The 21,712-nt window shown below is 38.3% G+C and overlaps 2 protein-coding genes across 2 annotated transcripts in view; one reads left to right on the forward strand and one right to left on the reverse strand.

Annotated features, from left to right (window-relative positions):
* The window catches only part of AVEN (apoptosis and caspase activation inhibitor), a 166,302-nt gene that overhangs the window by 128,058 nt on the left and 16,532 nt on the right, over window positions 1-21,712 (reverse strand). Inside the window, exon 2 of the mRNA XM_017539541.2 lies at window positions 5,610-5,787. Coding sequence (XP_017395030.1) covers window positions 5,610-5,787 — 178 coding nt within the window. The remainder of the gene's footprint in view (window positions 1-5,609; window positions 5,788-21,712) is intronic.
* Window positions 1-21,712, forward strand: part of CHRM5 (cholinergic receptor muscarinic 5) — an 85,881-nt gene that overhangs the window by 32,164 nt on the left and 32,005 nt on the right. The window lies entirely within an intron of this gene.

Below are 21,712 nucleotides of genomic sequence, written 5' to 3' on the forward strand. Positions count from 1 at the left end.
TAAAATGTAACACTCTTCACGAGAATAAGCAAAATTAGAAATTTTAGAAGAAAATATAGGAGAACATCTTTAACCCTGGGGGAAAGATGGAGTTCTCAAGGCACAAAACAGCATAAACAGTAAGATAGATAATTGACAAATTCAACTGAAATTTATAACAACGCGCTGAAAGACATCACTATAGAAGTGAATCTCATATCAAGAGATATCTGCAAACACAAATATCCAAAGATAAGTATAAAGACTACATATTTTTAATCCACAAATCAGTAAGAAACAAAATAGCCAAATGGTTAAAGAATGTGAGCAAGCAGTTCACCAAGAAAGCAAATACCACTAATACAAAGGTGTTCAACCACAGTAATAACTAAAGAAAGGTAAACTAAAACCGCCAACGATGAGGCCTCCACATCATCTCAGAGCAGGCACGTCCATGCTTTTATACAAGACTATATCATTACCATCATCTGCAACCCCCTGCCCCACCAAATCTCAATGTCAAACATTCTAATCTGCAGCCACCGCTTCCCACCTCTCCAACTCACACCTTCTCAAGAAGGTCAATAATCCGTCTGCCCAGAAGAATCTGTCATCCTGTGATCCCACGATCTTTTTACTGCCCTTCATCTTCTCTTATACCTTCACTTATCTCCTTATCCCATTTAAATTTATGTCAATCATTCTAATCATCTCCTTTTCCCTCTCTCATTTCATTGCATTTGCTCTACTAAACTATAATCATGATTAAGTCTTACCCTTCCATCCCGTCTTTCTGGGTCTGCACCCACACAGCAGAATATGAGTCAGGGAAAAGTATACCTGTTCTCACCTTAAATTTATGAATACTCCTATTGTGGCCCAACATCTATACCATATTTTCCTATTTAGAAAATAGGAAACTGTATTTTCCCACTTCCTCGACAACTATTGCTAAACTTCTACTCTCTCCTTCCACTTCCAATACCTCCTCCGCAACACTTATCCTTGGTTTTCTTAGAAGAATGCTTCCTCAAGCCCCCATGACATCTGTCCATATACCCATATCTATGCCCATATATTCTACTTTTCCTCCAATTACAGTTGGAAAACTGCCCAAGCCCCAGCAATGGGCAATCTCTCCACCTGCACAACAGATCCTATCAAGCTCATATCTACTAAAGAATATAAATCCAGGAATTGTCACTTTTCCCCACATTAATTTTGCCCTCTTTTCTGGATTTATCAAGAAGTAAACATGTAGTTATTTCTCCCATCTTTAAAAAATGTCTTGACTGGCCAACCACAGTGGCTCACATCTGTAATCCCAGGTCTTTGGGAGGCCAAGGTAGGAGGATTGCTTGAGCCCGGGAATTTGAGACCAGCCTGGGAAACATAACAAGACCCTGTCTCTATAAAAGAAATGCCAAAAAAAAAGAAAAAATTAAAAAGTCTTGACCCACTTCTTCCACCAGCCCATTATTCTCCTTTCCTTTATAACAAAACTCTTTAAAATTAAGTCATGTATGTCTGCTGTCTCAAAGGTCTCCTCCCACATTCTTTTTAAATTCAAGAAAAAATTTAGCCCACCACTCCAACAAACTGCACCTGTCAAGACCACCAATAACCTTCCTCTTGTTAAATTAAATAGTCAATTTTTCATTGTCATCAACTGTATTTGATACACATTTCTCCTGCCTCAAAACACTTAGAGACACTACACTCTCCTGGTTATTCCTTCTACCACTCATGCTCAGTCTCCTTTGCTGGTTTCTTCTCCTTCCCCTAAACTCTAGACATTGTGGTGCCCGGAAGTCAGCACTTCTCTAGGTAATAACTGCCCTGGTCATCTCATACATTCTTATGACTTTAAATATCATCAAAAGGCTGGCATCACCCAAATGTACTATCACCAGCCCATGCCTGGTTCCTGAACCCTACATTCCTCTATCAGGCAGCCTGCTCCATGTCTCCTATTAGATGTTGTGCTGGGTCTCTTCCGTGTGCCAATGCAGACTTATCCTCCACCCTTCTCCATCCAGTTCTCCCCTAAAAACTTGACCAGTACGGACTACAACTTCCCTTGTCTTCTGGCTTCCAGCAGGTTAGGCTTATGGAAGCCCTGGCAGAGACAGGAAGAGAGTATGTATTCCTCTGACTCTCTCAGTTTAAGATCATCTTCACTGGCTGAGTGCCCTCAATGAAGGTGATTCATTCTCCCAAGGCAAACTCTATGACCCTCTTCAAACTTCTAGTAACTAGGGCGGTAACATATGCTGCTGCTCACCCTCCCGACACAGCACTACCTCAGTGCTTTCGCTGTACCCGACACACACCTTTGTAAATGGTTCCTTTGTCAAAATGTCCAATTATATTGAGTGTGCCAGCCATTTCTTGAGGAATTCTGATAGCAACAGGTATCTATGTGACATCTCAATTTTAACATGTGCAACACTAACTCCTATAACTTACACACCTCAGTTAATGGCAACTCCCTTCTTCTTACTGTTCAGACCAAAAACTTAGTGTCATCCTTACATATCTTTTTATCTCATACCCAGCATCTGCAAGTGCTCTCTGCTCTTCCCTCTACATAGATCTACAGCCCAACCACTTTTCATCACCTCCACAGCTCTCCTCTGGACCCAAAACCTATCACCATTGCTCGCCTGGATTATTACTAGGGGCTTCCTAACTAGTCTACCTGCTGTTAGTAGTACTAGTGGCTTCCTAACTAGTCTACCTGCTCCCCTCTTGCCAGTCTTCAGTTCCTTCCAACACAGCAGAGTGATCATGTTAACACAGGAGTTAGCTGCATCACTCTTCTCTTCAAAGCCTTCCACTGGTTTTTTCATCTCACTCAGAGTAAAAACAAACATCTTTACAATGGTCTACAATACTACACAATCTGGCTGCCTTTCCAAATTCATTGCCCACTTTGCTTCTGCACCCTGGCCTTCCTTGTGATTCCTGATCCTCCTGTCTCACAGACTTTGAGCTTGCTATTCCCTTTGCCTGGGATACTTTTCCCAGACATCCTCACTTGCTCCCTCACCCTCCTCAGATCTTTGGTCAAATGTTATCTTCTCAATAAGACCCCTGGCTACTTCTAAAATGGTAACAGCCCTTCCTTTCTATCCTAAGCAAGTATGGCATTTAACATTTTGTATACTCTTGTTTGTCTCTACCCTTTAGAAAGTCAACTCTGTGAGGTAGGTTTTTATATCTGTTCTATTCACCGCTCTATGCCCAGCCTCTAAGTCAATACCTGGAACAGTGGGCACTTAAATATCTGTTGAATTAACTACACTAGACACCATTCAATCAACTGGTCACAACTTAAAAGCCCAACAGTACTATGAATTGGCAGAGATGCCGAACACTAGGAACTCTAGCTCATCTTTACTGTGGAAAGCAATTTGGCAATATCTAGAAATGTTTATGATTGCAAGCCTAAGGAATCAGCAATTTTTTCTCAGTTGTATATTTATTTATACAAACAAGGATAGATACCAGGAAGCAGAATCATTCCAAGGAGTATGGACAGCTTACCTAGAGAACACTACGTACTCCAGAATTTTTATTTTCGGAGAATGAAGTTTACCTCTCGAAGGTAAACCAATATAGCACTATGGCACTAAGTATGAAGAAAGCATGGCAGCTCTTCTCAGGCTTATATTATCGTGAGAAGAAACTGATAAATTAGCAACGGAGTGGGAAAGAAATGTAAGTACATGTCAAAAGACAGGACAGTTGCAATCACCGAAAAAAACCAATCACAGATAAGCCTCTTCAGAAGAAACCAGTAAGCAAAGACAGACTGCAAGAAAAATACATGACAGACCCAAACCATGCCAGGTTTTCAATTATAAATAAAATGTTAAATAACCAAAATCATAATCCAGAGGACAGGCCTGGTAAGTTAGACTTGAATTTTTAACTGCCTCCCAACATTTATAAAATATCTCTTTTGGGCAGATACTGGTAACTGAATAAATAATTGATTGAATTAAATTTACTTTACTCCACAAGTTAATTTCATCAGAACTACTTCAATTTTGTCCCCCTAGATCTTCTGGCAGAACAACTGATAAGAATTAAAACTAACCAGCCCATAATTTACCTTCATTACTCTTCTCCCATCTTGAAGCAAAGTGCTTATAAACCCATAACTAGCCAAAACATAGGTACCAAGAGGGAAGCACTCATTTGACTGGAAAAATTATTTAGTGTTACCAATCCTTGAACAGTCAATGAGTTGAGAGCCATCCACAAATCCAAAGACATTATGCTATTTGAATCATCTATAGTAATGACACGAAACTGAATCTTGTGCTTCTGACTCACAATTTTATGATCTCTCTACTTCTTTCCTGCTCAGAAAAGCATATTCTATTAAGTTAAAAGAGAATGCATCACTTCATTGTTCTTAGCCTGGTGCAGGCATTCAAAAATACACGCAGATAAAGAAGAAGGGTAGAACTAGACAGCAACATCAAAGTCACGAGGATGAGAAAATTCCAGTCCCAAAGTATTATTTTTGTTTTACTTCTTTGCTTCTCACATCTGCTTCCTTTATATGTTTTTAACTTGGCATTAATTATTTATTGAGGTAGTTGCAGATTCACACACAGTTGTAAAGAAATAATACAGAGCAATCTCTTTGTACATATTGCCCAGTCACCCCAATAACATTTTGCAAAACCGTAATATAATATCACAACGAGGAGGGTGACACTGAAACTGATGCAATCTGCCAGTCTTATTCAGATGTATTCATACTCATTTGTGCACATGTTCTATATTAAGTTCTATATAATTTTATCACCTGTGAAGTTTCGTGTATCTGCCACAACAGTCAAGATACTAAACGGTATCAGCATCCCAGGGATCTGTCATGCTGCCCCTTTATAACCACATCCACCTCCCACTCTCCCATCTCCAACCCCTGGAAATCACCAATCTATCTTCCACTTATTCTTTAAATTCTTACCCACACCCCAGTAGGGACCCTGCATCCATCTATACACCCAGTACTCCTCCATTATTCCCTGTTACTGCTCTTCAGCATCACATCACTCAAGGTACAATCAATCTTAGATTACAGCTGACCGTGGAAAGACTGGGTTTTTCACTGTATTGACAGAGACTATCCAAAGCGAAAGCAAAAAGAATTTTGGTGTTCAAGTGCATATGGCTCCAATATGTGCATATCCACTACTATGCATATGCCTGGCTACTTAAGGAAGAAAAAAGACAACAAATATTCTAGAAACTTTATAATGCTTCCTATAAATGTAAGTAATATTTCCTCTAATATCAAAGAAAACATTTACGTTTCTCAGACTATCAAATTTACAGTGGCATGGCTCAGCTTTTTCCACTTATAGAAAGCCTTTTATCTATCGCAAAGACTTTAGTCCTTCGACATCAGTACATGGAAACCCTTACTTCCACTTAAACATCATTTTTTTCCCTTACAAGCCATTAGAAACACTGTCCTTTACTTGAATTTAAAATCCAAAGAACAAAGGATAAATTGCTGATTATAACAGTGGAATTTAAAAATATAAATAAAATGTCCGTGCAACTTTTGGAGCACCAAGCAGTATGCATGCAACTGGAATTCATACCTGCAGAGCTAAGGAGGACACTGAAATCTGTTCCCCTCTGTGACTCTCCACTTTCATTATTGACCTCTTTTTCAATATCTTGGTATCGATCCCAGTTAGAGACAATCTTTCTTTTAGAATAATTTCCCTGTTCATCATTCTCTTCTCCGTGGGTCTCTGCATCGCTGTCATCTTCAACCTGCAATCATTAGAGACAAATCACTAAGTAGGCAGTGGAAATCCTGACCTTAGGAGACTTCCCAGTAAAACAAAGAAGTACATAGGTACAGCAATAAAAAGCAACTTATAGACAAAGCTGTCTGATGATATTAAATATTATTTTAAGAGAATCACACTATACCAGAGTGTTCTTTCAGAGTAAACTTTTCAGTAATCATTGAAAAGAAAATCTGGCAAGCAGCTACCTAAACATTTATGTAACTGATCTCTAAAATCTACCCCTATGTATCCTATTTCAATAGCAGTTTCACCCAGCTGAAATAATCAAGGCTGTAAGCGTCTTAAACTCAAAGGACTTCAGGATGGAAATCAACTCTTCCTTTCAATTTACGGATTTTACAAACACATTCCAGATATTAGTAACTGACTAGTAAATATGTTTGTAAGCTTTATTTTTTTAATTTTTTAGAGCAATTAAGGTATGACATCATTTAAAACTATTTAACTTAGACACACATTCCTAGGAAAATATCATTACACATAGTGAGGAACAATAGCTTGTGAAGTGGAGCATGAATTTATGTGTATAACTATATTTATATGTATAACTATAATTTATAACTATATTTATACATATAACTATAATTTATAACTATATTTATACATATGGTTCCACACTCTACAATAATGAAAACCATTCCATGTCCAAATTTGTTTTAGTACCTCTTATTAACAACTTGAGTTTGGAATAAATACGCGTTATGAACAGAACCATCCAGATAGGTAATTCATGAATGTTCGGAGGTTATATATTGACACGAATCTATTTTTAAAAATTGAGAGGAGAGAAATTGCTGACAAAGGCAAGGCCACTTCATCTGCCCTTGATAGCTTTCTGTGAGTGCCCTCTCAGGTGCCCTCTTAACACTCTGGGGGCTCAATTTCTATAACTTGCATGTGTGATTTTTCAGGTAGCATCTGTGTGAGCAACTAGTTGTATACCTGTGGACACACACACATCCACAATACTCCTAGGAAAAAAGCTGACGTAAAACCTTAATTCAATAGAAAAGAAAACGCTTGGGTATAAAAAAGTTCCCGGTATTACAACTATGTTATATAGATTTCTATAAGCTTTAAATAGCAACCCTGCTCAGATGCAGTCTAGAGAACAGTTTGTAGCCTTGGGCACTGAAAGGTTAAGACAGCATGCAGAAAGATGCACAATGTGAAAAATTCTAGAAGATAAGGAGCCCAGTTTCTTCAATAAATGAACTGCAAGAAAAAAAATGGTGGGAGAGGATGGAGAAACCTGTAAACCAAAAAAGCTTAAGACATAATCAGTTGTAATGTAGGGAACTAACTTGTACCAATTTGAATCATCTAGAGAAAATAATGACCATGAGACAACTGGGAAAAGGAAATAATGACTGGATATTCGATTTTATTAAGGGAATACCACGAATTTATTGTTTGTTATGATACTGGTATTGTAAATTTTTTAAGTGTTATTAACTTTTAGATATAAATGATGATCTCTTTATGGATGAAAAGATAGGACGTGTGAGATTTGCTCCAAAATAGTGGATGGAGAGGAATGGTGGACAGACATGAAATACACTAGACATAATTGATAACTACTGAAGCTGGATGATGGGTACATGGAAAATCATTATATTATTATTCTATCTCCTTTGCATGTATTTAAATTTTTCACAAAAGAATACTGAATTTTTAAAACAGAGAGAGATGCACATAGAATCTAAAGACATGGTTCAAACATGTGTCCCAAACATTGCAAAATCCTTATCAAGAAAAAAGCTAGTGAAATGTATTAAAATAACTCATCTGTATAGGATGGGTTAGTGTGGACTTAAAAAAAAAAAAACAAGCTTTTATTAACAAAGAAACAGGACATGTGAATTGAAGAAAATTAAAAAACAAGCAAAACTAAAATAAATAAAAACTCCAAATTCCCTCACCCACAGAGTACCACTAACCCCTGAGTACACATACTTTCAGATCTTTTTCTATGTATATATTTACATATACCTCTTTTTGGTCACCAGATGTTTAAAAAATATTCTTCATCTCTCCATTTTAATAAATTTCATTTCATATAACACCCAGGCTTTTTCCAAATTTCCCTAACCCAAAAAAGTTCCTATACAGATGGTTTTTCCAAGACAGCATCCAATCCAGGACCAGGCATTTTATCTAATTGTTTATTCCTTAAGTCTCTTTGAATCTAGCACAGTCCCTATTTTTATAGCCCTGACTTACTGACAAGGCCAGGCCAGGTCTGGCTGCTTCCTCATGGTATTATTTATAGATTTTTATCTCCAATATTATGTAATCTAAAAAATTTAAGTGCTCAGGGGAGTCAAGCTAAATATTTTTGGCTAAAATACATCACACATGGTGCTTTGAACCTTACCTTACACCAAATCAGATGACTGAACAAACATAAGTGCCATAATACTAAGATGGGCCACAGGGTCCGGATAATGAAGTCCGATCCACTCACCCAGTGTACATACAGATACGTCTTCCCTGTTTCATCTAGCAAATTGTTTGTGTAATGTTATTTGGTCCACTGTGAATTTCTAGTTCCCCAACTGTTCACTTAACAAATTTAACACTAGTCAATAACCCTCACCTGAATCAATTTTCATACACTTTCAAAAAATAACAGACTAAACGGCCTTTCAAGATCACTTTTGGCACATAAGCCTCCTTGCCAAAACATAAAAAAATGGCAGTCTATATTATGTTCTAGGGACTGCAAAGACTGCCTGAAAACTAGAGCAGTTCTGCAAGTTTCTCAGAACCAAAAGATTCTGGTAGATTAAAGATATGTAATGGAATGAGATCTGCTATGTAAATAAAAAATATCAGGAACGTTTTAAAGAAAATAGCCTGTAACTGATGAGAATTTGTGGGATAGAACTAGAGCTGAAAACAACAGCAGGGTTTGTCCAGGAAAATCCAGTATTATTTTGTTGGCCCACTGGGTGAATAAAGTTCAGAGAGGCTTCTCCAGTTAGTATAAAACCTCTGAACATAGCTATAACACATGGCAAAAATGTGAACCTGGGCAAAATAATTACATTGATCTGAAAGAAGTTTATCATCTGAAACACCTGAGGAACTATTAATACAGTGAAACAAGCACTGAAATGGAAAGTGGGAGATCTAGACAGAATTAATGGTCCTGCCACGGGTTTCCAATAGGCTGAGCCTTGTGCATATGAATGACTCACTCATCCCTGAATTAGAACAACTGAACAAGGATCTCATTACCCCTACCCAAATGCAGAGACAAACAGAGCTGTCAGTAGCCTCCATTCACAAGAGAGTAGTAAGAAGTAATCATAATTATTTTTAAAGTTTAGAAGACATTTGATCTAACTGAGAGAAAGATGTATCTTAAAAACTCCTAGATAATTTTACAGGTTCATTGTGCAAAGATCTGAGACAAAATAAACATATGCAAAGCCTCAATATGGAGAAAAAGGACAGAGCAAATAAAATATTGATCAGAAAACAAGGTGAAAACTAAAGATACAGACATCATTTTCATATTAATATTATTACAAAATTAGTCTGGTGATACTCACTGTCATATTTTATACCTGGACATTGGTCACTGGCTACATTGTTCAGAGATTTAACAGGAATCCAACTAGATTAATAAGCTGAAGACCTATTCAAACTACTGCTGAGCTATTATCTTGTCCAATGACACACAAACAAAAATCCGTTTACACAAACTGAGATTCCCAACTAGAAAGAGTAGCTTAATGTTTTGCAGTTTTTCCAATAGGCAAGGGTCATTTTGACTTTACATACTCTGCAGAATGAAAATGAAAAACATTATTCCATGGATTTCTACTCAAGGTTGACAATCATCTAACACTCTCCAGGAAGGAAGGCTAGGACAAAAAACTTGGAACCTAGCAACCCTGCCCATTCATGGACATATGTGAACAATTTGTGAGACGGTTCACAATTTGTGAGACTGTTAAACTATTAGTTTTCTTCTCAAAACTAAAACACCTATCATGTTTTTACGCATGTTCCAGGTAATAAAAGGATACTGAAAATCTCTATTGAAGAAAGCACTGTATCACCATAAGGAACTATAGCCTACATTGAACTAACTAGGTAAATGAGATTCAAACTCATTAAATCCACAGAGATCTTAAGTGTCATTATAGGCAACAATTAAATTTTCTTCTTTACCAAACTAATACCAGCATAACTAGCAGAGTATAGAATATTTATCTTTTTCCTAATTCACCTCAAATATTAGCATTAAAATCATTAGATACTCAAGAAAGGAAAACAGCAAAAAGTAAAGAAAAAGACTAGATTACCAACTTCCTAACAATAATTGACATAATAACTCTATGTCATTCTCCAAACAGGAGAGCCAACGGCCCCTTACACATACATATTAGCGCTGTAGAGTAGAACAAAATTTAGCTGAATTCTCTGCCACTTTCAAACATGGCTTGCTTCTCCTCTAGTGTCCAGTAACACGTTCCACATTTCCATCTGAGACCTACCCCGAGTGGCCTTTAATGTTCATATTTCTACCAATGGTATCTTCGAGACAACCCAGGCTGCTTCTATTATGCACCTTAAAATTCTTCCAGCCTCTACTCACTACACAATTCCAAAGCCACTTCCACACTTCTAGCTATCTGTTAGAGCAGCACCCCATTTCCTGGTACCAACACCTGCCATAACAAAGTATCACAAATTAGATGGCTTAAAACCACAGAAACTTTTCTCTCACAGTTCTGGAGGCTAGAAGTCTGAAACCTGGGCATTGGTAGGGTGGCTCTTTCTGGAGGTTCTGAGGGAGAATCTGTTCCATGACTTTCTGCAGCTTTCGGCCGTTGCTGGCAATCCTCTGCATTCCTTCCTTTGCCTTTTTTACATGGCATTTTCTCCTCTATGGGTGTGTATCTTCTCCATTCTTATAAGGACATGAGTTATACTGGATTAGGGCCTACCTTCATCCAGTAAGACCTTATTTTATCTTGATTACATCTGCAAAGAACCTATTTCCAAATAAGATGACACTCACAGGTACTGGGAATTAGAATTTAAACATATCAAAATTTTTGGAAGACAAAAATCACCTATCACAGGGGAAAAAAAAAAGTCAAAAATAATGAGCCTGGCACCATGGCTCACTTCTGTAATCCCAGCACTTTGGGAAGCCAAGGCAAAAGGACTGCTTGAGGCAGGAGTTCAAGACCAGCCTAGGCAATATAGCAAGACCCTATCTCCATGAAAAGATAAAAATTAGCCAAGCATGGTGGTGTACATCTGTTGTCCCACCTACTCAGGAGGCTGAGGTGAGATGATCACCTGACCCAGGATTTGAGTCTGCAGTGAGTATGGTTGCGCCACTGTACTGAAGCCTGGGGGACAGATTAAGACCTTGTCTCCTAAAAAGAGGTCAGGCACAGTGGCTCATGCCTATTATCCCAGCACTTTGGGAGGCCGAGGCAGACGGATCACTAGGTCAAGAGATCGAGACCATCCTTGCAAACATGGTGAAACCCCGTCTCTACTAAAAATACAAAAATTAGCCAGGCATGGTGGCACACACCTGTAGTCTCAGCTACTCAGGAGGCTGAGGCAGGAGAATTGCTTGGTCCTGGGAGGCAGAGGTTGCAGTGAGCAGAGATCGCGCCACTGCACTCCAGCCTGGGCAACAGAGCAAGACTCCATCTTAAAAAAATAATAAAAAATAAAAAAACAGACTTTAAAACAAAAATTGTTATAAAGACCAAGAAGGCTGTTATATAATAATAGAAAGGTCAATCAAAAAGATAATAACAACTGAGCTGGGCACCATGGTTCAGGCTGAGGTAGGGAGGATTGCTTGAGGCCAGGAGTTTGAGATCAGCCTGGGCAACCTAGGGAGACCCCATCTCTACAAAAAAAAAAAAAAAAAAAAAAAATTAGCTGGGCATGGTGGCATGAATATCTAGTCTAGCTGCTCAGGAGGATCCCTTGAGCCCAAGAGTGTGAAGTTACAGGCGGCTATGATCACGCCACTGTACTCCAACCTAGGCAATAGAGCGAGACCTTGTCTTTTAAAAGAAAAAAGAGACATAACAATTATGAACATATAAACATATGCTCCTACGAACAAATCTCCACAATGTATGAAGCAAAAACTGACAGAATGGAAGGGAGAATAGAAAGTTTAACAATAATAGTTAGAAACTTCAAGACCCTACCTTTAATAATGGATTAGACCAACTAGGCAAAAGGAACTATGCTCCACAGAACCAACAAAAAGATTTGCTTAGTGAAGCTGCCGTCCTATTTAACTTACAATAAATAATGTAGCCAATAATTTACATTAATTTATAATCTGCTTAATTTACTGGTCCACCTATGAACAGTATATTTGGGTACCTTATTCATTAATTATCCTCCTACATTTTCTTTCCAAAAATAAATAATTACATCAATAAAAGAGGTTGCCAAAAGAATATCTAAAGATTATCTCTATCACCAAGAGCCTTCAGATAAGCTGGAAAAATTTTGGAAGTTATTAATACTAATAACATATAAAAACCAGACAAAAGATCCTCTTTAAAGCCCTTTATGTTTAAGCACTAGTTCTTGCAGGTCCCTGCTTCTACTTTTCTTCTGGAGCAAAAGCGGTATAGAAAAGGCTTTCTGTTTGGAACCTAGTAAGTTCAAAAACATTCACACGTTTCATCCACCTCCTACGTTCCTTGCAAAATGTAAATTATAATCATAGAAGGGAGTAAGTAGAATAGAAAGAAATGAGAAAGAACATATTTAAGGAAATCCTCCAGCAAAAAGTCACCAAAAACTAATCGCCGCGATTAATAACGTCAAATATGCTCAATTAAAATTTTACAATGTATATAACTGAAAAATATTAATTCAGCCTATTTCAAAATGTTTAATGTTATTGAGCTTTAAAATATGTCACTGATTAATAGTTAATTGCCAACTTTTATATTTGTTAATTTATTAAGGTCATTTTTATCTTACATAATCATTTGGACCATAAGCAACAATTTACAATGCTTTTTTTCACTATTAAAAAACATTATCTTTTTAACAAAAGAAAAATTCATAAACCATCATAATTAAAGAATTCAGTGACAGTTTTCAATATTTAAAAATGAAATTTCAAATTGAATGGAAAAGGATATAGATATATATATAAAAGGATGTTTCCATTTGTCTTTGTGTATTAAAATATACACTGTGTATTATTACATAAAATATACATGATCATATTTAAAAGAATTAGTAAATGCAGTATATGGCATATATGTGAATTATCTCTTGATCCCAGAACAATGTACATAATATTAATTATTTGGGCTCCAAAACACTGTGGCCATTAAGAATGGGAATAAAATGTTCCACATGATAGCTGTTCTCTAGCAAGAGAAGTATATACAGCTGTCCTTCCTTGTGGTCGGTATATGGAAAAAGCAAAGGGAAGAGGAGGACAGACATCCCAGGACCAAGAAAATGGGAACACAACCCTCAGTGCAGCTGTTCAATGACTCGTCTCACGGGTCTCTCATTCCATCTCTCTCTTTCCCCAAGTCCTTATATCTTTCTCACATATGTCATTTTGTTTGAAAGTTGGCTAAAACTTGGAAGCACGGAAAGGTAATTAGTATCTGCAGGCAGCCCACACCAGGGACAGACTATGAGATTTCTTGAAATCAAGACCTTGAGAGTTCTATGCTTCAATGACTTAAGAATAATTTGGGAAATTAGACTAGAGTAACTTTTATTGGACTAATTGCTGATTTTAAACTACACTTTGTGGAAGTCATTCTAGGGAGTCTTTATGAAAAGGAAGCAGTTTCATTTTATCTGCTTTAAAAATTGAGCTTCTTAGGCAGGGTGCAGTGGCTCATGCCTATAATCCCAGTACTGTGGGAGGCTGAGGCAGGCGGATCACCCGAAGTCGAGATCACGACCAGCCTGGCCAACACAGAGAAACCCCGTCTCTACTAAAAATACGAAATTAGCCAGACATGATGGCACATGCCTGTAATCCCAGCTACTCAGAAGGCTGAGGCAGAAGAATCACTTAAACCCGGTAGACAGAGGTTATGGTGAGCCGACATCACGCCATTACACTCCAGCCTAGACAACCAGAGCGAAACTCCATCTCAAAAAAAAAAAAAAAAGAGTTTCTTGTAAGAATTGGGGACTTTTTAAGCTTTTCAAAAAGGTTTGAAAACTACCAAATTAAGCCATTTTGCAAGTCCCAACTCCTAGGTAAAGTCTATGAGCTAGATTACCAACAATAACTTTTCTAGTACAGAAGGCACTAAATGGTCCTATATAAAGACAATTTGCTTCTTGGGTATGATTATGATCTAAGGGAACAGATAGTGTTTTGATTTGCCAATCTATTTAATCCACAGACACACACAATAACTAGTGAGCTAACTAGAAGCCTATAAGCAAAAAATTTCCTATGTTAAATCATTTGATTAAAGGTCATATATATACAAAAATATCGACTCTTATATAAAAGACCCTGAGTATTTCTGGGTGAACTTAGTGTGTAAAATATATTCACCTTAACCATTGCCACTGATCATTTACCGTTTTTCTGAAGGGGGAAAGGGATGCTTCAGGCACATCTGTGTCTCTCTTCCATTTTTTGCTGGGATTTCACCACATATGCTTAGTGCTGCAAATGGCCAGATTTTCTTTCGGCTATGTCTCATTAAATTTTCAACTCTCTTACCTACCAGTACAAGTCTGGTTTCCTTAGTTATCAGGTTTTAATGCCAACACTTTCCACTTTCCACAAAACTCAGACTGTTAAATAGCTGTCTTCTGGCCAACTTTAAGATACTTCCCAAACCCTCAAGTCACTAGAGGAAGAGAACTTTATTAACAAGTAAAGCATTACTGAACTAGAAGGAACCTAGATAGATCAAACCTCTGTCCTCAAGTAAGAGCAGGCAGAAATCACAGATTATGTTTACTCTTCACCCAAGTTAACCATTATTTCTTCCTTTATAAGCACAAATTTCTAATTTCTTACTCATTGTCATGGTCCGTTTTAAATTTCCTAAATTCCTCACCACCTTTTTTAATGGTTATAATCAAAATGAATGCAGCATACTAAGGACTTGACCTGTGTCTCCTCCTACCACTTTTTTTTTTTTTTTCCAAGACAGAGTCTTGCTCTGTCACCCAGGCTGGAGTACAATGGCAGGATCTCGCCTCACTGCAACCTCCACCTCCAGGGTTCAAGCAATTATCATGTCTCAGCCTCCTGAGTAGCTGGGATTACAGGTGTATACCATCATACCCAGCTAATATTTGTATTTTTAGTAGAGGTGGGTTTTCGCCATATTGGCCAGGCTGGTCTCAAACTCCTGACCTCAAGTGATCCATCTGCCTCAGCCTTCCAAAGTGCTGGGATTACAGGTGTGAGCCACTGCGCCTGGCCAACTTTTTTTAAATAAAAATAAAAACAGTTACCTTGATAGTTCCTTCCCAGGACAAACTTCTTTATTTAACAACAACTCTAAGTGGCATTTGTTTTTACATTTGTCTGTCCTGCAATATGTCCACAGAGAGCCACTTTTGCTCCTTGCACCCTTAACTTACCAACATTCATTTAACAGTGCTTCCTGAGTAGTTACTGAGTCCCAGCACTGGATCAGGCATTGGGAATACAAACACCAATAAGCCAACGGCCCTAGCCTCAAGAGCTCACAGCATTGTGGGAATCTCAGAGAAGTAAACATATATATTGTGATATCAACTACTATAAAACATTTACAAGATGTTATGAAAGCATAGAGAAAACACTATCAGCTGGGCGCAGTGGCTCACACCTGTAATCCCAGCACTTTGAAAGGCCGAGGTGGGTGGATCACGAGGCCAAGAGATCGAGACCATCCTGGCCAATCAAAAATACAAAATACAATGTAAAAAACCTCTACTAAAAATACAAAAATCAGCTGGGTGTGGTAGTGCATGACTATACCCCCCCTCAGGAGGCTGAGGCAGGAGAATTGCCTGAACCTGGGAGGCAGACATTGCAATGAGCCAAGATCACACCACTGCACTCCAGCTTGGGTGACAGAGGGAGACTCCATCTCAAAAAAATAAATAAAAACAAAAAAATTCCACAAAATATCCAAAAATGTTTTATTATAATACAATCTCACTGTTAAACTATCTAACTAAGAATTCCACCCTCGGTCTTTAGGGGCTAAAAATAAAAATAACAGTTGTCAACTCTCAATCTTGCTCAGAAACAGCAATACACGAAGATTAAAAAGTGGGTAGAGAGACTCTGAGAACAGAGAAAAAGGTAAACCAACCCACAAAGCTAATATTCAGTGACACAACCCACAGGGATCTTCACTCCATCCCGTTCCTTATCCAAGTCCTTATATCTTTCTCATAGGTGTTATTTTATTTCAGAGATAAATGAGATACATCAGAGTAATTACCATTCATTAGCAGAATCAAGAATTGTAGACAGTACATTTCTGGCTCCTTAGATGCACTCTAACTTTCCTTCAAATAATACACCCTCAGATCTGAACAGTAACCATTATGTGGACGTAAAACTGGAAAGCAAGTATCTTTCCTAGGTTCTGCATTAGAACGAAGTGCACAGTACTATCAGATCAACAAAACAACAGACTTTTAAAAATCTTATTATGTAGTAAACTTAAAATACAATACTAATAGACACTGAGGTGGGCTCGCATGGGTCCTGACCTCTCCATCTCAACAGGTCAGTAACCTACTTCCTGGTACTTGATTCTCTGCATGTGGGCACGTGACTCTTTGCTCTTACAAATTTTACCCTTTCCCTTCATACCACACTTCAATCAAAAGCATCTCAGCAATATTTATCTCCTGGGCTACAAAATGTCACCGGAATCTTAGAAATACAGTGCCAACAGGAGTTTTGATCCAGTAAACAAACTTTTCTCCACTAACTAAACCCAAGTGTCTCTGCCTGCATATATGCTATGGAGTATGTACGGAATATGTAATCAAAAACAAATTAAATACCAGAGAATTCCCTTCTCTGGTAAGTGGTTCCATTTTAAACCAGCCTAACTGTTTTGTCAAAGACAAAAGGTTCGTTTCTTCTTCACATTGAGTTCTAGACCATTACCTCTAAATAACTCAGGTTCACCAAAATATCTATTTGTCAACCAGGTAGGGTGACGCACACCTGTAACTGCAGCACTTTGGGAGGCCAATGTGGGTAGATTACTAAAGCCAAGGAATTCAAGATCAGCCTGGGCAACAAGGCAAAACCCCATCTCTACAAAAGAGTACCAAAAATTAGCCAGGCATGGTAGCACGTCCCTGTAGTCCCAGCTACTCAGGAGGCTGAGATGGGAGGATCACCTCAGCCCGGGGAGGTTGAGACTGTAATAAGCTGTGATTGTAATGAGCATTCCTGGGCAACAGAATCAGAGCCTGTCTCAAGGTAAAAAAGAAAAAGATGTCATTTGCCAAAATGTCTCATCTACAATGAACCCAACCGCCCATCTCACATCTACCCACTATGTTCACCTATTAATAATTTGTCCAAAAGCCTAGAACTGAGCTCTCCTACAAAACAAAGAAAAGCAAAGCAACCACCACACCATTTTAAACAGCATGGAGATCTCATTCCTATTCCAATAAAGTTAAACAGATTCTCCAAAGAATGACATTTCAAAATACCTGATGAGAATAGCAACCACTTAAGATTTTTCAGGTAATGTCCCTATGACCACATAGCTATCAATTCTTGTAAGATGCCAATTAACCAAGATAAGTGATTTCAGTAAGGTTCTTTTTATTTATTTATTTATTTATTTTTGAGACAGGGTCCCACTCTGTCATCCAGGTTGGAGTGCAGTGGTGCAATCAGCTTATCGAAACCTCCATCTCCCAGTTCAAGCAATTCTCCTGCCAGCCTCTCGAGTAGCTCAGACTACAGGTGCATGCCACCATACCCAGCTAATTTTTGTATTTTTACTAGAGACAGGGTTTCACCATATTGGCCAGGCTGGTCTCAAACTCCTGACCTCAAGTGATCCGCTCACCTTGTCCTCCCCAAGTGCTGGGATTACAGGTGTGAGCCACTGTGCCTGGCCAGTAAGCCTAGGGTTCTAAAATGACTAAAAACTCCATTATCCAGCAACTAAGTAATGCACCACATATCATTTTAATCAACGATGGACTGCATATGCAACAGTGGTCCCATAAGGTTATAATGGGACTGAAAATAATGTCATAGTACAAGGCATTATTCATATGTTTGTGGTGACACTGGTGTAAACAAACCTACAACATCACCAGTCATATAAAAGTCTAGCACAACTAGGTACAGTACATAATATTTGATAAAGATAATAAATGATTATGTTACTTATGTATCTACTATACTATACTTTTTACCATTATTTTGAGTATAGTCATTCTACTTACTTTTTAAAAAGCTAACCGTAAGCCTCAAGCAGGTCCTTCAGGAGGTATTCCAGAAGAAGGCATTGTTACCCTAGGAGATGACAGCTCCATGCATGTTACTGCCCCTACAGGCCTGCCAGCGGTACAAGATGCGGAGGTGGAAGACAGTGATATTGATGATCCCGACCCTGTGTAGCCCTAGGCTAATGTGTGTAATTGTCTGCGTCATAGTTTTGAAGAAAAAACTTTTAAAAGTAGAAAAATAGGCCAGGCACAGTGGCTCACACCTGTAATCCCAGCACTTTGGGAGGCCGAGGCAGGTAGATCACGAGGTCAGGAGATCAAGACCATCCTGGCCAACATGGTGAAACCCCATCTCTACTAAATACAAAAAATTAGCCAGGTGTGGTGGTGCATAGCTGTAGTCTCAGCTACGCAGGAGGCTGAGGCAGGGGAATCACCTGAACCTGAGAGGGGGAAATTGCAGTAAGCCGAGTTCGCACCACTGCACTCTAGCCAGGGTGACAGAGTGAGACTCTGTCTCAAAAAAAAAAAAAAAAAAAAAAAGTACAATAATAGCTTATAGAATAAAGATATAAAGAGACTATTTTTGTACAGCTGTACAATGTGTTTCTGTTTTAAGCCAAGTGTTTTTACAAGTCAAAAAGGTAAAAATGATTAAAAGTTCAAAAATTTTATAAGAAAATTACAGCAAACTAGGGCTTATTACTGAAAAAAATTTTTATTAGTGTAGCCTAAGAATACAGTGTTTATAAACTCTATGGCAGTGTTCAGTAATGTTCTAGGCCTTCACATTCACTCACCACTTAATTGCTGACTCACTCAGATCAACCTTCAGTCTTGCAAGCTCCATTCATGGAAAGTACCCTATACAGGTGTACCATTTTTATACACAGTAATTTTACTGTACATTTTCTATGTTTAGACACATAAATACCATTGTGTTACAACTGTCTACAGTATCCAGCACAGTAACATGCTGTACAGGTTTGTACCCTAGGAGCAACAGGTTATACCACACAGCCTGAGTGTACGGCAGGTTACACCATCTAGGTTTATGTAAGTATACTCTAAGGTACTGGACAATGACAAATCACCTAACGACATGTTTCTCAGAATATATCCCCATTAAGCAATACATGACTATTTATTGTAGCAAAACTTACAAAAATAAAATTGCAAAATCCTAAGCAGTTATTTTTTATGTAATTACACTTTAATGCATACAACAAGTTCAAAAGAGTTTTGTTGTTGTTTTTTTGTTTTTATGAGACAGAGTCTCGCTCCATCACCGGGCTGAAGTGCAGTGGCACAATCTCTGCTCACTGAAACCTCCACCTCCCTGGTTCAAGCGATTCCCCTGCCTCAGCCTCCCAAGCAGCTGGGACTATAGGCATGTGTCACCATGCCTGGCTAGTTTTCTGTATTTTAGTAGAGATGAAATTTCACCCTCCATCTCCTGACCTTGGGATCCACCTGCCTCAGCCTCCTAAAGTGCTGGGATTACAGACGTGAGCCACCGTGCCCAGCCAAGAGTTGATTTTTTAAATGCCTTTTCCATGCCTCAAAATAGAGGTTTTAAAAAGATAGTGTTCTTTTCTGCTTTTAGAATAGAACTTTCTTGCTGATGCCTTTACAAGTTTGTTCCACAATATAAATCCAAGGACACAAATCAGAAATTTGGATGAAATAATACTATTTATCTTAAAGCATGTAGATTATCTGGTTTAAGCCCCTAGGCCTTAGGGGTGAGATAAAGTTCACAGTAGGACTTGCCCAAGGTCTGAACAGCAGAGGCAAATCGCAATCTACTAAAATGCAATTCAGTGCTTTTGCTAATAGAATGTCTCATAACTAAACAAGATTTATTAAAATAAAATCACTCTCCATTTAAAATGTCTTGGTTTATAAAGCCTTGTGAAGGTTCTGTTCAAAACTCATAATAACCAATGAAAAAAATGACAATGTTTAACTGGCAGAGGAGATGTAAGAAGCCAGAGAGTGATGATTGAAGAATTTTCTGATGTGTGAAACTACCCTTCTCTACAATGACACCCTCTTGAATCTTTTCAAAACTCATTTTCATTCAATTACCTTAATTAATTTCAAGGAAGCCCTGGAGGATAGACAGGACCTTACTTACACACAATCCATTATATGTATACAAATGAGATGTAGTTGAAACAGTTCAAGTGTCCACTCTGAAAGCTTACCAACTACACAAGTGAACAAATCTGATCCAAAAACTTACTCACTGAAAGTTATTCATAAGAGTCATTGAAAACAGCAAGGTTCACAGTACAGGAAAACAGCTTTATAATAAGCAGTGACTCAGAGTAAAAGCAATCACCACCACCAGGGATTGGGGAGAAAGATGTACACCATCAACGGCAGTAAAGAAAAAACATACAATTCACCAAAGAAGTTGAGGACCATTTGCAAAAATGTTGAAAATACCTCCAACAAACTAAAACAGATCTCAGCTAGTGACAAACTGGCAAAACGTGAAAAAAGGAAACTATGTAAAACACGTGTGATCTAAACCTTCCTCCCCCACCCTTGTTAAAGGGTTAATGCCATCATCTGAGAACATCCCCTCTTCTCACACCACCTCACAACTCTGAAGTGGATTTCAATTCTCACTGCACTTTCATTACTACTTGCTCTAAGTTTACAGATGAACAGCTGTAACTTCATAAAGCTGTGTGTACCTTCATAAAAACTCATATCACATAAAAGCAGATCACATCAGTCCCCTTGACTGAATCACAACCTTACTCTCCTTGTCATGAAAAGCTGTAAGTTTAACAAATTAGGCCAGATTACATAAAACACAAGATATAATTTCCACATAACTTTTTGGAAAAGGGCCAAACTGCAGCCCTAATCAGTAAAAGCTGTTTGATTTGCCACTTCGTATTAAAAAACAAATGGGGCTGGGCATGGGTGGCTCACACCTGTTAACCCAGCACTTTGGGAGGCCGAGGAGGGCAGAATCACAAGGTCAGAAGATCGAAACCATCCTGGCCAACATGGTGAAACCCCATCTCTACTAAAAATAACAACAACAACAAAAATTAGCTGAGCATAGTGGCAGGCGCCTGTAGTCCCAGCTACTGGGAGGCTGAGGCAGGAGAATCGCTTGAACCCAGGAGGCGCAGGTTGCAGTGAGACGAGATTGCACCACTGCATTCCAGCCCAGGCTACAGAGCAAGACTCCGTTTCAAAAAAAAAAAAAAAAAAAAAACATACGAGCAAACAAAAACAAATGGACCTACCAAAATTCTCTTCCTTCTAAGCACCTACCTTATGTGGAGACAGTCTATATGCACACACTGACCAAATGGTGAGGAATGAGTCACTGGGCCAATCATCTGAAAAGTCTTTTTCTGCACATCTATGTCACCTGGCAGGAAATGATTTCATCTATG

This window comes from Cebus imitator, unplaced genomic scaffold, assembly GCF_001604975.1.
Source record: "Cebus imitator isolate Cc_AM_T3 unplaced genomic scaffold, Cebus_imitator-1.0 Scaffold119, whole genome shotgun sequence".
In the NCBI taxonomy this organism is placed as follows: domain Eukaryota; kingdom Metazoa; phylum Chordata; class Mammalia; order Primates; family Cebidae; genus Cebus; species Cebus imitator.